At 36.9% G+C, this 17660-nt stretch overlaps 1 protein-coding gene across 1 annotated transcript; it reads right to left on the bottom strand.

Moving 5' to 3' along the window:
- Nucleotides 1-14027: 14027 nt before the first annotated feature.
- LOC110378406 (uncharacterized) lies at nucleotides 14028-17273 on the bottom strand. The gene is made up of 2 exons (XM_021337641.3): nucleotides 17185-17273; nucleotides 14028-16865 (listed from the first exon to the last, which is right to left on the bottom strand). The coding sequence occupies exons 1-2, from the start codon at nucleotides 17215-17217 to the stop codon at nucleotides 15975-15977; spliced, it is 924 nt and encodes a 307-aa protein (XP_021193316.3). The 5' UTR covers nucleotides 17218-17273; the 3' UTR covers nucleotides 14028-15974.
- Nucleotides 17274-17660: the final 387 nt, after the last annotated feature.

The raw sequence follows: 17660 nt of genomic DNA, 5'->3' as shown, positions 1-17660 counted from the left end.
TCAATGTTATTTTATAAGTGATACAATATACAACACTATCCACTAGTATAAGAGCAAGACAAAAAGTAATAAAACAACAGCTTAGCTGTAAATTCGCAATCGCACAAACAAATAAATAATAACGGCCCTTCTTTATCGAGAAACTTTTCTTGTTCTCTTAGCGGTAATTTCGTCCGAGTTCAAGGTTCGCGGCCTGTCGTAATATCTTCCCGGCACTAAACAAACCACACCCGACCACCCCTTTATTATCCACTAAACATTAATGTCATATAGAATCAGGAATCTTCGGCTCCGTTACCATGACAATAAGCAGTACTAGAGGATTTGCATATATATTGCATATAAATTGTTCTCTGATCGCGTCGCCAGCAATTAAGGATATTCCGCGTCCCTCTTGTTTAACATCAAGACTAATGTCTCGGGGTGACGCTGATAAAAATGTAAATTTAAAGTTAACCTACAGGCGTATTAGTTCTACCAACTGTCAGGGGAGTGAGAATTTTTCATTTCCCCTGCTGCGACGAATAAATCTTCGGAATCTAGAAGACGGTCTAAGGATCCCCCTTTCTGTCCTGATAGTGTTTGCGAGTGTTAGGGAAGTGATAAATGGAACGGCGACAGGTGAATATCTGTGCGTTTAGGACGGTCCAATCTTGGATTGTGGATTTAGATGTGAAATATGGAAGTGCCGATGATAAAACGGTGTTGAGAAGCACGAATATCCGAATATCGACTGATATTGATGGTCCTTTTTTGTGTCCCCAAGTAATATAAGTAATGCGTAGTAAGGTGTATATTATGAGATGGGCATTGTAACAGGATTGTATTTTTTTTAATGTATTTGTTTAAAGTCCATGTTTGTAAGGCATAAGTTAAAAACAATATTCATTCAATCATTGCTATTTACTGCAGAATTATTTCGCGGACTTAAAAACCTATCAGCATTATATCTAATGGTTTTCACCAACTGCACAAGCATTTCATGAAAACCACTGTATTACCTTTCAGTTAGACAACAATGGAATTCTTTCCATTCCTACGTCACCCGATACCCATTACTTAAAAGCGCATAAAATAGTAGACATTTAAAGTGAAGCAAAGTTAAAGAATTCCTTGTATTCAGCGGCGGCCGGTCGCGATCCAGACATTATTGTAGCACATTACACGGCAGTAATGCGGCACGCAGTGCACGGTGTCTCCAAACATGACTCTAACAAGGGTAAATTAAAATTCCTTCCCCGTTTTATACGCAGTGGGGTCACCCTTGTTTTGAAGCAAATATCTCTGCGGAAAACGTAGTGCAATCGACCGTTTTACATCACCCGAAATCCACTGCTGCATTTAAACCGATCCAAACAATGTACTCCTTATCTAAGCAGCAATGTATGCTGTACCGGTTTCTGAAGCCGATATTAAAAATCACCTGCGTTGACAAAGCGAGAGGTGTACATGTAATTTATGGGTAACCTGGGACGCGTTGGGAAACAAGATTTTATTACACACTTGTTTAATTTCCTAACATCGCCAAAGGTTTATGTTTTCAAGTAAGTTTGGTGTTAATTAAGAAGAAACAGGAAGGTTTGCCCAGGAATTCTGCAAACCTTGATGGTAAAGTTGCAATATATATATTTTTTTATATATATTTCAATTTATTTTCCATCTTTAGGCCTAAAAGCGACTCTGCAAATACAAACGACAATCAAAAAAAATAAAACGACATCAAAATCACAGGGAAAAGCGACAGAAACACGTACAGGCCAAAAAGGCACAAAATCTAACAAGCTTCATTCAAAAATTCAATTAAGCACTTTTGGGGGACGGCGGGAGACACGGATAATGAGTAACAAACGGCGAAGAGCGCAAACCGATCCGAATTAAAAAAGCAAAAAAAGCGAAAAAAGCGATCCCAGCTAATCGGTATTAGTTGGTCTGGTGAACACGACGGACACCTGTAGTACTGTATACATTTGTGATTTGTTTCTAGCCTAGGAATAGTTGATAGCACAATTTGCATTTTTGGGAGATTTAAAGTTGTGGCAATGTGGGATAATCTTAATGCATTTATACTTTTCCTAATAAATGTATTTATTTTCGCTACTTAAGCACCTTGGTTTAAGCTGTCGAAATTACGAGTATAAATACTTCTTTAATAGATTACAAAGTATCCTATGGTAATTTCAAAATATCTCTATGATTAAGGACCATTAACAAAATGAAAATCAAATCCAATATTATATCGAGATATATGATAAGTGCTTGATCAGGTCAACAGAACCAGTCCACATCATTACCGATTCCTATCATACCGCTAATGATATAAACAAACCAATACTCAAAATAACATTTACATCCGAATCTTATCGAAATAGCACCCACACGAATTTGGCCGTTGCAAAACTACATGTAAATCAAAATGCACGTTGTTTTAATATGAATTTATGGCATGTTAATGGCGCTTGTAATTCCTGTAACGACAGCCAGAGTGCTGGCATTAATCTAGTGCAATTGTGAGTTATTGTGGGCATGGACTAGTTGCTAATTGACTACCTCGATAGGTGTAGGTGGTGTATTGTTTGCGAAGTGGCTCTGGTTTATGACTGGGTTCACTAGGGCTAAGGATAAGTAGGGTAATTGGAGGAAACATTCAGGTATTTCGTCTCGTCATAGTTATTAGCGGCTCGCCACAAATTTCCGAACACACACCGTTTTTCGTGGAATTAGAGTAGACCCCCTAATGTGATCATTCCTCTCCCAAGCCTGAACGCTGATACTCAAAAATGGTATTTGCGCAGCGGCTAACCCGATATTCAAAGTCACGGTAAGTACGAACTGTAATAACATTGTCCTTGAATTCAATGAGCAATTGCTGGGACACAGTAGGGTTTTAGTCAATGAGAGTCTGACACTTTCCCCTTCTCCGTTGCAAACCGGAGAATTGATTGGTTGATTTCCGTCCTGATAACAGGATCATTTTTGTGACAAACTAGGTTACTAAGCAGTTCTACATGTTTATATTTTTATATGCAAAAGAATTACCGTAGGTACTTGTGATTCTATGTAAAAGGACTTGAATCTAAATAAAAGATCGAATAGGATCATGTTATTATTTTAATTCTGTATCATTAAAGTAAAATCAATCAAAAATCTCCTATTATGTAACAATATTACAATCCACGGATTTATTTCGCCGTCAGATTCTCCCAAAGCACTAAGTGCTTCCCGTACAATAAGTAACAGTTATCTAAGTGAAACTGGTCCGTTAATAGCTCCGCTTAGCTTGGCCAATTCACTGTCAATATAATTGCCTTCACAAGTAAAGTCTCAATCGTTTGACTGATTTATTGTGAACTAACTTCTGCCTGCGACTTTATCTGTGTAGTCTTAATCAGGGTAACCAGTTACTGGGCTAAGAGTGGCTTTATCTATTAATCATCATGTTTGCTAAATGTTCATGTATATTCATTAGCCCTTTTTTGTGTGATTGTGAAACAAACAAACACACGCCTCCATGTTTTTACGATTATATCAATTTGTCTGTCTCATTGGACAAGAGTATACAATTAGATTTAAAATATGATTTGAAATCAATATTTAGTGGCGTGATTTATAGAATGGGCTTAACCGTAGGAGGTGATCGATTGAACAAAACAATCGTTTGAACTGAATTCGTATCCTTGTTAGACATAGTTGTTCGTCTGTTTATTCTATAAGAAGGCCAGTGTCTACTTCATTAGGAACTAGGTATATAATTCCTTATTTATAGAAATTTAAATTCAAACCCATTTTTATTCTTACAGGTTCAATCTGGCAGTCCCTGAATACGAACACGATGCGCATCGAAGAGACTATGTTGTATACATACATATAACACTAATATGCGACCATGCGTTGAGTTTGAAAGATAAATTGAAAAAATATGTTTTTTGAAATTAAAATAATTGAATTACCTCTCCTTTAATAATTGAATTATTTATTCCTGCCGTAGATTATATTTTTCAAATGCACGTATGTTTTGGATATTCTTCAATAGATACCTGCCTTGTCACCTCAGAATTTTGCATGTCCCAAAATTGTGCAGAGTACCGAGAATCACCTCAGAGTAATCCGAGCCACTCTGGCAAATGGATCTCATTTGGGAGCTGCCGTTACCAGCTAATATCTGTCGCCTAAGCAATTAATTTACTAATTAGTCGATTGAGTGCGAACACCCGCCTTCCTAATGGCATCTCGCTATAAGATGACATTATCTTAACTTACTTAGACTGTACTTCTGCTTTATTAAGTCAATAAGTATATTAGGAGTCTGTAGTGAAGCAAAGTTGTGGACTAAGTGAATTTAACTTTAACTTGAGATAATAGTTTGGGTTTGTTGTCGACTCTTGTGAATTTTAAGTGGATTTATTGCTGAAGAGTTGAGCTGAGCAGCAATTTACATTATTACTGATGAAATGAATTTGATATCGCTCTAATTGCGCTATAACATTAGGTATATGGAATGAGGAAATATTTTTCTGATGTGATAGTTATAGGTTTTCACAAATTATTAATTGCCAACATCTGTTATTATTTATCAGGTTCAAACATCAAAAGCGAGACACATAAAGTCACAATTATTTCAACATTAATGCTAACGGCCCCTAAATCGTTATTAAGACAATAAAAGCCACCACCCCAACAGAACCCACAAAAATATTCTCCATAAACCGCAACAAAAATATGAAGAAGAACATACTTATATAATGTAGAAAATAAATCTGTTTAGAATTTAGGTAGTTAAGAAGCGCGGAGGGCACTTGTGCATAATCCGAGGCACTCTAACAAATGGCTGTCACTTGAGGGAGAAGAAAGTAATAAAGTAGCTTGGAGTACTCCACGATTATTGTTATAGTGCCCGGAACGGTTTTATTTTAGTCCTGCTGTTGAGGCTGCGCGGCAATCTGCTTTAAATGCACCGTGAATTATTGCGGAGGCTTTCGCTGCTTGCAAATTAAACGTAAACAAAAGGTTCCGAATAGATTTTTAACCCCCGACGCAAAAACGACGGGGTGTTATAAGTTTGACGTGTCTGTGTGTGTGTGTGTGTGTGTGTGTGTGTGTGTGTGTGTGTGTGTGTGTGTATGTGGCATCGTAGCTCCCAAACGGATGATCCGATTGTAATGCGGTTTTTTTTGTTTAAAAGGTATGTCAGTCGGGAGTGTTCTTAGCTATGTTTGGTGGAAATCGGTTCAGGTCTTCAAGGTCATCAGCTCGTTTGCTAGATGTGATAGGAATGTTACACGCTCAGTTTACTTGCAAGTATATGTGGGATCTGAAATTTGAAACACTAATGTCTTTTGGAACCACTGAGCTGGTCTGCTGTTAGGGCACGAAGGTAGGAGACGTAACCCTGAACTGCCTTTTAGTAAACCCATCGAGTTTGGGCTCGTTGAATTTGTCTTGACTAGTTCTCTTCAATTGACGAGAACCTGATGCTGGAAATGGGATGTGGCGGATGAAACCCTGGAATGCCGGAATGAAACGGATAAACCGATTTATATTTTTACTGAAAATCTAGAATGTCCAAAGGTTAATCTTTATTGTTTCTCAATCTGTGCAATTCTCCCAGAGCCAGTTTGTCATGAGAATTGTTAAACAGATTCCTTTGGCCGAGATCGCATATAGCGACCCCATCTTAAGATAAAATAAATTAAATGAAAGAAGGAAAAATTAAGGAGCTCCTTTAAAAAGCATGAAATAAAATTAAATTATAAATTTAAAAAAACCCCCGACTCAAAAAAAGTACGCAATAATTATGACAAAAGATTAAAAACGCTAAACCCTATAAAAAGCAAAAAATAACTTTTAACACTACGTAAACTAAATTTTGACGTGTCGGGGGACCGCTTTTTACCTTCATAAATAATTACATAAATCAAATGATACCTACCTAATTACGATATTCGTTTAAAAAAAAACACGTATCTAAAGTAATGAATTAGAGCGGTCCCCCGACACGACAAAATTTAGTTTACGTAGTGTTAAAAGTTATTTTTTGCTTTTTATAGGGTTTAGCGTTTTTAATCTTTTGTCATAATTATTGCGTACTTTTTTTGAGTCGGGGGTTTTTTTATGTTTACTGAACTACCTAGGAGAGGTCGCTCAAGGAAGTACTGGTAAAGAAGGCGTAAGAGGCAAGTCTCAATGCCTAAGTCACGTGGTATTGGAATTTAGGATGGCAGTAGGTGAGGCCTATGAAATAATTCTAAACTTTAGCCAATAATTTTATTGATATAGAGGCTTTTGCACTCAATTGGATATGTGTATGAGATACGTTATAAAGAAAACTGTATTCGACATAACAATGATATCCGTAAAATAATTATTTAATCAAAGCAAACCTCGCCAAGTACTAAATTATACATTGCCCAATGTTTACGATGAGAAAAACTCCAAATAAGAAAAGTATTAGCGTTAAATTTAAATTTTATGAGTGAACTTATCCGACCCTCAACCGGAGGACCGGAGGGCAGCCCTCCTCTCTAAATAATAAACCTGGCTAATGATACAAAAAAATCTTAATGAAAAATCCCCATTGAATATTTATAGGGGAAATATTAAAGTTGGTAGATGTAAAACACCGAGGTACAAGGGATTAAGGCTTGTAAGAAATAGAATACCGAGGCTTTGAATAAAAAAGTAACTAAATGACTTGTTGCTTTGTAAAATGTTGTAAAAATGGGGTGCGGAATAAGCTGCTGAAAAAAGATGCAAACAGACCAACGATTCTAGCTCACTCCATAGCTATAGAAAGGAAAACTATTTGCACAGAACATAGTTGCCCATATGACTAATTCAAAACACATTTAGAACAGTTTCATTAACAACGGTGTAACAATCATGGCAACAGCTTCACACACAGACAGAATGCAGCCATCCATTTTAAACTAAAATTGTGATTTTTATCGTACATGGCATCACTCCAAACCATCGCTCGTTGCGCTCTGCTCGGGAGCGAAAAAAGCGCAAAAAGCGGAGCGTAAACTACATTTTCCGGGCCGTCGCGCTCGGGACACGCGGTTCAAGTTGCATTCCACTGCTGTATCATGTGACTATGTACTTGTGTAGGATAGGGTTAAGGAAATATGAACAAATGTATTTTTTATGTTGGATTAAAATGTAATGTTTATGTTAATTTACACTTACCTCGTTTATTTTGTACATGGTATTGACCACTATTCACTCCTCATTCACTCATTCACTGAGTCACTTATTGCACTCATTTCCCATTGGTCCACGCATTGCAGGGATCCAGCAGAATATTCTACCCGACAAATGCTGAGCTGGTCCCATTCGATGCAACCTTAAACACACACTGAATCGTGACGTTCAAAATTCTTGTGTTATAAAAACTTTTGTATCTGCTACCCACATTTTTTCCTATTCTCAGTGTATTTTCCGTTTGCAGAATAAACGTTTAGTTACTTGATGACAAATTCTGTATAATTTACACAAAAATAAACTCATTTTGGAGCACAGATATTCAAATTACTATTACAAAATTAAAAAAACACAAATAGCCAGACAGTCTCTGAAACCACACACAATTTAAAAGATAAAAAAAATCTGATACACTTCCAACGACTTTAAACGTAACAAAAATCCGTCAGTCTGCAGTAGATACGTATTTAAGTCAAACTACGGCGTATGATACGCTCCCTAAATGCTAACATTACGCGTGACAAATGGCAGGACTTGCTGAATGTGAGCCGCGTGGTCTGCATAGCAAACACTTCAACGTTCACAAGATTATGACGCACGCTTCAGACTATGTATTTCTTGTCTCGGGTTTTTTGTTTTGAGTTGAGGACTTTATTATGGAAGGGATTTTCTTTCCAAAGTAAGTAATGTTGGGAAACTAAAATATGAGTTTCGCTAAACTAGGGCAATAGTTAACTTAGAAAAAGCAGACAACACTTTTATTCAAACTAAAATTACAAAGCTGATGAGTCCGTTGAAAGCACTAATCTATAATATTGGATCGATCCGAAAAAAATTACAGTTCTCGATAGCCTATTTATCAACAAAGGCTACCTATTATCCAGGGGCGCGGAGTTTCCACGGGATTCACGAGAAACCGCTGGTGGAAGCTAGTTCCCATCAAAAAACCAGCTTCGTTCAATATAAGAGATACAGAGATGAGTCATTGCATGCAGATGCAGCCGAGTTCAAACAAGCGTCTTCAAACGAGTATTGATTTAGTTGAGTAACTCCACTAAGTAACACTAAGTATAAACGATTCATCAGGCTCATTAAAGTCGGTAAACCAAGTTGGCCGCAAAATAAAAAGAAGTAAATCTGAAGTTTTCACATCGAGAGAAGCAATAAGTTTGTTATAGCGGATTAAGTTGTGAGATACTAGCGGTTATTGCTTTTCTAACTTATATACTTACAACGTAAACTATAATTACCAATAATGGTAGTATATTTGGTGAAACATAACTACGAAAATGGAAACGATAATCGATTTAAGGATCCAGTTTTCTTAGCATCTATAGGCATTGAATGACTATGTGATAGATAATTTTCATCTATGCTTATAATAAATCTGTAGAGAGGTCAATTCTGTACATTGAATATATTTCCAAAAAAACTATCAGGGGGTGATTAGTGATCGATACTGATGCCAAAAATGCAATCAGTAAATTTTTTGTCTGTCTGTCTGTCTGTCTGTATGTTCGTTATGGAAACAAAAACTACTAGACGGATTTCAACGAAACTTGGTACAATAATTCTTTATACTCCTGGTCAGGTTATAGGATACTTTTCATCACGCTATGATCAATAGGAGCAGAGCAGTGAAGGTAAATGTTGGGAAAACGGGAGAAGTTACTCCATTTTTTATGCTTCTGTCGCGTGTGCAGCCTTAATGATTAAAGCTACACAGAAAACATGTATGACGGAAATGTACTCCTTAAAATTATGTAAAAAATATACTATGACGGTATATGTCTATCTTTTATGGTTGGCTCAGAATAACACGTTTAACTCTCGATAGCTTAGAAGTTCGGAGCTTTCTGACTACATTTGTCTACTATTACATTTTTATAACACTCTTACTCACACTAATTAAAAAAAGTTAACATTATTACCTATTCAATAAAAAAAGAATCATATAAGTCGGTAAAGAAACACCAAAGTTATACATGAAATAAGGTAATAAGCCATCGCGCGTAAATACTGAATCATGCTACCTATAAGGATCATTTTTGTGCAACGGTCGCCGAGCTCGACGCGGCTCGCGGCGCGGTGGCTGCGCGAGCTTCATACAATATTTGGCGGTTGATGCGATTGATGCGAATAGACGTTCAGTGTTAACCTTATTGGCCGAAAATAATTGATATTAACAAACCTTGCTTATCAGAGCGACTTTTAGGTTTTAAATAATTTACTTTTAACTTTCTTTTATTGATATTTTATAAAATAGGAAAGTACCTATTAGTGGTTTTGGTAATGTTTAGGTAGATACAACCCGCCTGCCATACACTATAGCACATGAGCGAGAGGTAAATACAGCTGTCGCGATTTCTAATCCCATTCTTTATTGGCACGGGTAGTACCTATATGTTCAAATTACAAATTATTAATAGTGTTAGCTGCCAGTAGTTACAAAGAGGGCAGCAGAGACGAGCGACCATAGACACCTCGCCATTCAGCCGTGCATCTATGCTTGGAGGGTTCTTTTTTCGAACGTCATTGTGACAAGACATGTTATCGTTTGACAGAATGCAATTTTGCCGCGTTCTTGACTTATCTTAGTTGATTTTCATGTTAAAGCTATTTCTTGTAATTTCCTCGTTAAACAAACCTGCTTCTGGTTTTTAAGATCAGAAGTGGGATAGTCTCACTCCCACTATAAAGTTTTTGATTTCAGTTTAGATTCATTGGCACTTTTACTAAGTACGACGCGGTGTAAGGATATCCGCCATTACCGAAGTTTTTGCCGTTCTATTTTAATTTTGTAATGGATCACAGTGCGTTGCAATCTACGCAACGGTAGATTCAAAATGCTATGCAGGCAGCTCGAGAATTGCTCGAGCTTAGTACGCTGATGCTGCTCTCGTGTGTTTTGGGTGGAATGAGTTTCTGCCTATGTATTGCTGTGGTATCCGTGAACAATATGCCTTGCTCCTACTATGCTCCAGATGTTATGGGAAGAATTCTGTAATGTACCTACCTGTATGTGAATGGTGAGATCAATCCGATTTTATTTAGCCTTTATGTAATACATGTCTTGTAATCCATCTTGGTGGTTTATTGGTTAAAGACATACTGAATGTGTATGAGAACTTGAGTTAGATAACTAACAGGCTTACTATGTAAATGAGCCCAATAATATTTATTTCTAATCTTTCTGCTCATGAGAGTTTCAACAAGTACCTACACAGAAATATAAGTTTACTGCTTTTGTGATATAAATGCACACTGATTTGATATTGACTTACTCAAATTGTTTTCATTGAAATGGAATAGTTAAAATTGTGCATCAGGCTCTAGATTTTTGGTGCCATTTTACAATTTACAAATTGAAAGTCTGTTTTCAGACCTTAGTTTTTATTTTCTTTTACTGATTATGTAATTCGGTTCTGTAACATGACAATGCTTGAGAGTCTGTTAATTGAACGTTTGGTTGCCTTAGCCAGATGCTTGCTTGCTTGTCTTTTGACTACAGGTATTGACGATAAGCCTAAGCTGTGTGAGGTGATGGTGTAAGCGCTCCAGGTGCTGTGTCGTTTGACATAGTAAGAGTGCTGTGACACTTCATGCTCCCCGGGTGCTGTGCTGCTGCACAAGCTTGCATGCTGTACGGAGTGCTGACGGCCAGTATCTCGTTTGGCATACTCCGGTAATGAAAGCCAGTGGATAGTAGACCTGGCATATCATGCTTTGAGGTCAGGTGATCTGTTCTATTGTTTTGATTACAAATCGGAAGTAATTATGCTCTTAGCTGTATTTAATGGAACAATGTGTAATAATGTACCAACCATTGGTATTGTCACCTATGAGTATTCTGTGTAGCAAAAGCTGAAGTGAAGTTAACTACACGTAACTTATCAAAACCGCAATGGTAGTTGTGTTTTCAGCGTTGCTGACACATGATTAGTAATAATGATATTTCTGAGACATAGTTTCAAAGTTATGCCTTGAATTTATTTCTTTGAGAGCGAAAAGATTTCCAGATTTGACGAAAGATTTTGAAGGTCAGAAGTGGCCGAACGAAATGTATGTCGTAAGTGCTTGTTCGCAGACTTATACACGAGAATGTGTAACGACCGTGTCGTGGCCCAAGCGCTTCTGTACTGGTGCTGCTGATTGCGGCACGAGCGCTGCTCTGCCGGTGCTCCTGGTCGCGGCACGAGCGCTGCTGTGCTGCTACTGCTGGTTCTGTTGGCTTATGCCTTCCGAATAGTCTGAGCCTCTGGCTTATGGCTCCCGTATAGTCTGAGCCTCTGGCTTATGGCTTCCGTATAGTCTGAGCCTCTGGCTTATGGCTTCCGTATAGTCTGAGCCTCTGGCTTATGGCTTCCGTATAGTCTGAGCCCCTGGCTTATGGCTTCCGTATAGTCTGAGCCCCTGGCTTATGGCTTCCGTATAGTCTGAGCCCCTGGCTTATGGCTTCCGTATAGTCTGAACAACTGGCTTGACTATGACTTGCCTTGACCATGACTTCCGTATATTTTGAGCCCCTGGCTTGACTATGACTTCCGTATATTTCAAGTATTTGTTCTTGATTGATAACACATTTTTTTGCGCTTAAGTGCGTGCTTGCGCTCACGGTATAACTAATCAGTAAAAGTAATCGTGTTTCTTCTTACAACTAATATGTTTCAGCTTTACACTCCAAACCAGGTTAATAATTTACATGATTTCTTTGTATGTTGTGTGTTTATATGTGTACAACTAATATGTTTCAGCCTTACACTCGACACACTTACACTGGGTGGTATACCAGTGTTCTGTTATTAATTTTGTACCTGTTATTTGATTTAAAGTTGATGTTATTTATTTTCAAGTCGCTGGGTGGTATACCAGTGTTCTGTTATTAATTTTGTACCTGTTATTTTATTTAAAGTTGATGTTATTTATTTTCGAGTTGCTGGGTTGGTATACCAGTGTTCTGTTATTCATTTTGTACTTGTTATTTGATTTAAAAATGATGTTATTTATTTTTCTTTCTTTAAATGGATTAGTACTTTGTTTGAGGTTTGTAAGTCCTCGAATAATTTTTATTCTGAAAGTGTCATTGTTCAGAAAAACGATGACGAGCACGATATCCAAACGAGATTTAAATATGACGAAATTGAGCCAGGTCCAACTCGCTTATTGCATGTGCAGGTGTTCCGAGACTCAACCAGGCTCACCCAGATCCTGCCGAGGACGTCAGGGTGTCAGGAGAGGCCGTGTTAGCTGCCAGTAGTTACAAAGAGGGCAGCAGAGACGAGCGACCATAGACACCTCGCCATTCAGCCGTGCATCTATGCTTGGAGGGTTCTTTTTTCGAACGTCATTGTGACAAGACATGTTATCGTTTGACAGAATGCAATTTTGCCGCGTTCTTGACTTATCTTAGTTGATTTTCATGTTAAAGCTATTTCTTGTAATTTCCTCGTTAAACAAACCTGCTTCTGGTTTTTAAGAATAGTTTACATTTTATTTATTTTTAGGTGAAGTAGTAGGTACTACCTACGCATAGATTTAGATAATTGGATAAGCTGGTGTTTATTATTTCTTACCCACTTTGCACAAAGTCCGAATCTAACGCGGACGAAGTCGCTGGCAGAAGCTAGTTTCAGAATAAAATACTTATTGTAAATGATACAGATTCCTAGGTAACACATGACAATTCATAGTCATATGGTACCAGGTTACTGTACAATTTTTTTTTTTACAAAAACCAGATTTTTCAATTGAGTTTCAACACAGTTTACAGCAAACCCAACAAGCGAACATAAAAGGAGACTTTACAACAATTTTACATCCAGTTTATAACTTCTACCATATCTGGATTCCAGAGAACAAAGTGCGGTTGGTCCAGTTGGAGTTTTATCAGCAGTTTATTGGGCGCGTTTCCAGAGCTTGCTAATGAATAAACCACTACGTATCGGGGACAAGGACATTTCTTCAAGGAGTAAAGGGAGACCACCACCATATATTCACGAGCTGTATGGAACTGCGAGCGAGTACTACGTAGATTTTATGTGTAAGAAGTGAACTGTGCAGAGGTCGACGATTTGTTTCCATGGAAGTATCAGTTTTATTGGTTTTACATTTATTGCTCTGCGTGGTTTGTATATCAGCAGTTGCTGAGAAATCTAATCAGATTACGCATTAACCTAGGTTAGGTTTTTAGTCTAGGTTTAATAGTTATTATTTGATTACTATGCTTTATCAAACTTGATCTATGCTATACTAGACTTATATTGTAACTACTCTTTTCTTAAGACTGAATAAGAAGAAACATTAAATAAAACTACAACATAATATTTTCACCAAAACGCATAAACTTGTTAAGTGAAGATTCTCGCAAAACTGCCCAACCGAACTGAACCAAAATTAATATAAACTACTTCGCAACAAGATTTACACCAAGTTATTTAGTGTTGGATATCTCGGGTAACAGTGTCAGCTGGGAAATGTAACATTTTCACAGCATTTGTCCTCAGCCGGGCAGAGCGGGGAATCGCCAACTTTTCCGGTCAGTACGCACAATAACTACGTGCTGCTTTGTACTCAACTAGTTTAGATAATACAAACTGATCAGTTTGCCTCGGTTATCCTTATATATTGTTGCTTCGACTTTGAGTGAGGCGTTGTGTGAAATAGTTTTTTAATACTTAATGGTTATGTTTCTGTGTGGTTGATGTTTTAAAGGTTTATGACTTGGGACAAGGTTTCAGAGGACAAATAGGTATTAGGTATTCCAGTTTTGACCACGGCATAAGTAGGTATATGCACCCTAAATCCCCACTATTTAAGGAACTTAAATGAAAAAATACCAATTTTAATAAATAACAGTTTCCAGTGTCTGGTATCTCACATAAACTTCCAAACAACGAACAGCGACGCATACAGAATACATATTAAAAGTGTGCAATCCTATATGGAGTAGACAATCGAGTCCGGCCGCCATTTTATTGGCTTGGAGTGATTCCAGCGCAGTTTGGGTACAGCCTACCCACACACACACCAATAATCCTTAGCCCTGAGTTATAACAAGGACAAGGCCATTGGGTGCAACTGCTACTCTTAAATTACACATTTTCGACAAACACAACACATTTACTAAAACATTTTTATTTCCAAGATAAATTCGAGGAACACATTGTGCGTGCAAAATTGGACAGCAATATCAGAATACGATTTCATGTAAATTTTTACGAAATGCAGTCGCCGTCTGCTGTGCAATACCCAAATATGAACACTGGCTTCCATTCAGCCATGTTCATAAGATAACTTACACATTGGAAAATTGGTTTGTACAGACGATGGCACTGCGATATCCTGCTAAAAATATAAAGGCAAAAGTCTGTAAAGACGTTTGCATGTATGTATGTTTTGTAACTGTTTCATGCAAAAACTACTGGCTTTATTTTAGAGTTACTATAACAATTTTATCGATATGTGGGAAGTAGTTCCCTCGGGACGGGGATAGTACCGCGAGCGCAAGATGGTCTTCTATAATATGGTAATACGCAGGGAGAAAACATTTTGCCTACATAGACACGTAAGATTTGGCATAATTGAAGCTTGTAGGGTGAAGAAAGTTCAATCATAATTATTTCGTTGTAATTTGAATTTCGACAAATAAACCAGTACTATGTATAAGTTAGTTGATAACAAAATGTATTCCATAAATCTATTCTGATTTTCACAAGTCTTCAACGATGCGGAAAACATGTTTACAAGAATGTATAAGATCTGATTGCGGAGAGCGATTCGACGAGCTCTGATGAGCTCTTGTTCCGTTTTCCTCATGAGGACTTCATGTGGAAGTTACGAATAATATACCCTGATGAGTTGGGCTATATTGTTTATTCAGAAGTAAATGTTGTGTAAATCAAAACGTAACCTTGAGAAGATTTGGCAGGTAGTCACTCGGTTGCATTTTTGAATGGAAAGCGACCAAAATATACTTGGGAAATGGCTAGGCAGACGATGTATATAACGCATAATGTCCAGTCATAAATGTAAAGAAGTACATAACTATAATATCGGTTACCAATAGCATAAAATATTTAAGTAAGATAAACAACAACAATTTAAGTGTCTACGATGCAAATGACAAAGTGCATAATACCTAACTGCAGTAGCGTTCATAAAATGCGCAATAATTTAACTAAGCTATAATGTACCGGGTATAAACTTAACTAACAATCCAAAATTAACAAGATTTAAAGTCTCAGAAACAAAATCCGGGACGTTTAACGAGTAAAAAGCATTATAAAAAGTGGTGCAAACTGGCTCCTGTACAAAGGCAACTTTTCACAACGCGCTATGAAACTGTCACGCCTGTGGCTGTTGGAACAACTCCAAGCTCCAGCCTTTATTTAACCGACCCGCAATCTAATTACAATCTTAAGATTTGCCACATAACGTTCATTGTTGGCTGGACTAGCTTTATGCAGTTGATGCGGTACTTCGTTTGCTTTTTTAAAAATGTCCTTTTGTCCATTTTTGTTATTCTTAATATGGTGAAGGGTTTAAAAGCTTAATTGTGAAGTTATTTTTCGTAATTAAAAGTTGGTTAATGCTTAAAGCTCCATATTTTAGTTATTAAAATGATTGAATTTAAAGAACCAGGCAGGTAACGTCAAATAATATTTTGCTGTAGTGTTCAGAAAATTACAAATAGTCTCTTAATTAAATTATACTTACAAATAGCAACTAATGTTGATAATTAATACGAATTCAGACTGACAAAATAATAACATCAAACTCTAATTCCATGAATCAGTATCAGAGAAGATTTTATACAAACCGAAGGGTTTGTTATTATGAATGTTATTAGAGGCCAGATAGCCGTACAAATTATTATAATTAGCATTGATCCCATACAAACTTGGTAAGTAGAACCCATAGTTTGATAGAAAAACAGCCAGCAATGGATCCACGGGCAGATGATCCAAACTGTTATATCTATACGGTACTGGAATCCGATACGCAGCTTTTGGAGCATTTTGAACCTTATTCCGTAGAGATAGGTCATAATTTTGCAAGTTATCGTCAGTGTTGATGTTATATTTGGATAGGATTTGGTAAAATGTTGAAGTTAAATTTTGGGGTTTGTTTGTAGGTGGTTTATATTCATATCCATATTCGGTTGTAGTATTATCCTCTGAAAGCAAATCTTTATCTGTATTTTCAGTTACTTCATATGATTTTGCAGCAGGTGCAATGTTTAAAATGTCGTTTACAGGATCATCTTTACTTGAATGTTTTACTTCAGTATCAATATTAGTTTTAGCCAAAATTGTATCGATATTAACATCACTGTCATGATCCCGAACTTTCTTAGCTTTTCTGGAAAATTCCTTGCGATTTTCTTCTGTTTTATCTACCTCTTTTAAGGTTACTTCAGTGATACTCTCAACAGGTTTCTCATTAATAAATTCCGTAGATTCCATGAAATTTCTTATTTCTCTTCGTGAATTAATTTCGTTTTCCACCAAATTCAAGTAATCATGATGAATGGGAAGGTTTGTTGTTAGGTAAACAGGATAATGTGTAGACTCCCTTCTTAATTGATTGTAAATAGCATCGTGTGACACGGGTACCCAGCCATCGGAATAACTTAGTTGTTCTGATGATAGTGAGACGAAGGTGAGTATCTAAAAATAATATGAAAATAATCAGACACTATTCATATTAGAATATTAGGAAATAATACATGGAACTATGTATCTGTAATTATCGATTCGAATAAACTCAACAAAGTAAATAAACCTACTTGGGATAATATTAACTGAAAAACCAGAACATAAATGAATGAAAATGCCAAATACGGATAAAAGTAGAAAACAATACAGAATGCAGCTAAATCAACCTAATCACACAAATCAAGAACAAGGCGAACCAACACAAACAACAGTTTCAAACGAACCTTAGCTTGCAAAGAAAACACTTAGGGAACAATAAAAAGCGACTCACAGTAAGTAAGACGGAGCCCCGGTGCCTCAGCATGTCACCACTTAGCACGAGTGGTCGCAGCCAGCCCTCCTCGAGCTATGACAGCTTTGTGCAACATACTGCACGCATCACGTAAAGCTGAGTTACATGACAAACTCACTTTTATGGGCCATTGTTAAGAGTTTTGGAATGTTAGGGATAGTTTAGGATTGTTAGTTTTCATACTGTAGTTGACATTTTGAATTTGTAGCTGTTTAAAATAAAACGTAGTCTAAATAGGGCAAGTTCTAAGGAAAAAGAATAAAATCAAACGTAAGAATTAAAACGAAAAATAAAATGTAAGACTTCGAACTTAAATTGCAAAGTATCTATCCGTCAATTTATTACATGGCTCAAAAGTTCCGAAGAGTAGAATGTAACATAGAGTATAGTTAAACTTGTTCAGGGTTTGAAATTCTGCATATTACACTCTCACCTGTTTAAATTGATCATTTCCT

The sequence above is a fragment of the Helicoverpa armigera genome, chromosome 14 (genome assembly GCF_030705265.1).
Source record: "Helicoverpa armigera isolate CAAS_96S chromosome 14, ASM3070526v1, whole genome shotgun sequence".
Lineage (NCBI taxonomy): Eukaryota > Metazoa > Arthropoda > Insecta > Lepidoptera > Noctuidae > Helicoverpa > Helicoverpa armigera.
The sequence above is the reverse complement of the archived record's forward strand: the minus strand, read 5'-3'. Positions and strand labels throughout refer to the sequence as shown.

Excerpts from the sequence above, each read along its gene's own strand:
- LOC110378406 (XM_021337641.3), bottom strand. The coding sequence starts at position 17,217 with ATGCTGAGGCACCGGGGCTCCGTCTTACTTACT. Across the intron at positions 16,866-17,184 it reads GGGGCTCCGTCTTACTTACT|ATACTCACCTTCGTCTCACT; the intron begins GTGAGTCGCTTT and ends TATTATTTTTAG.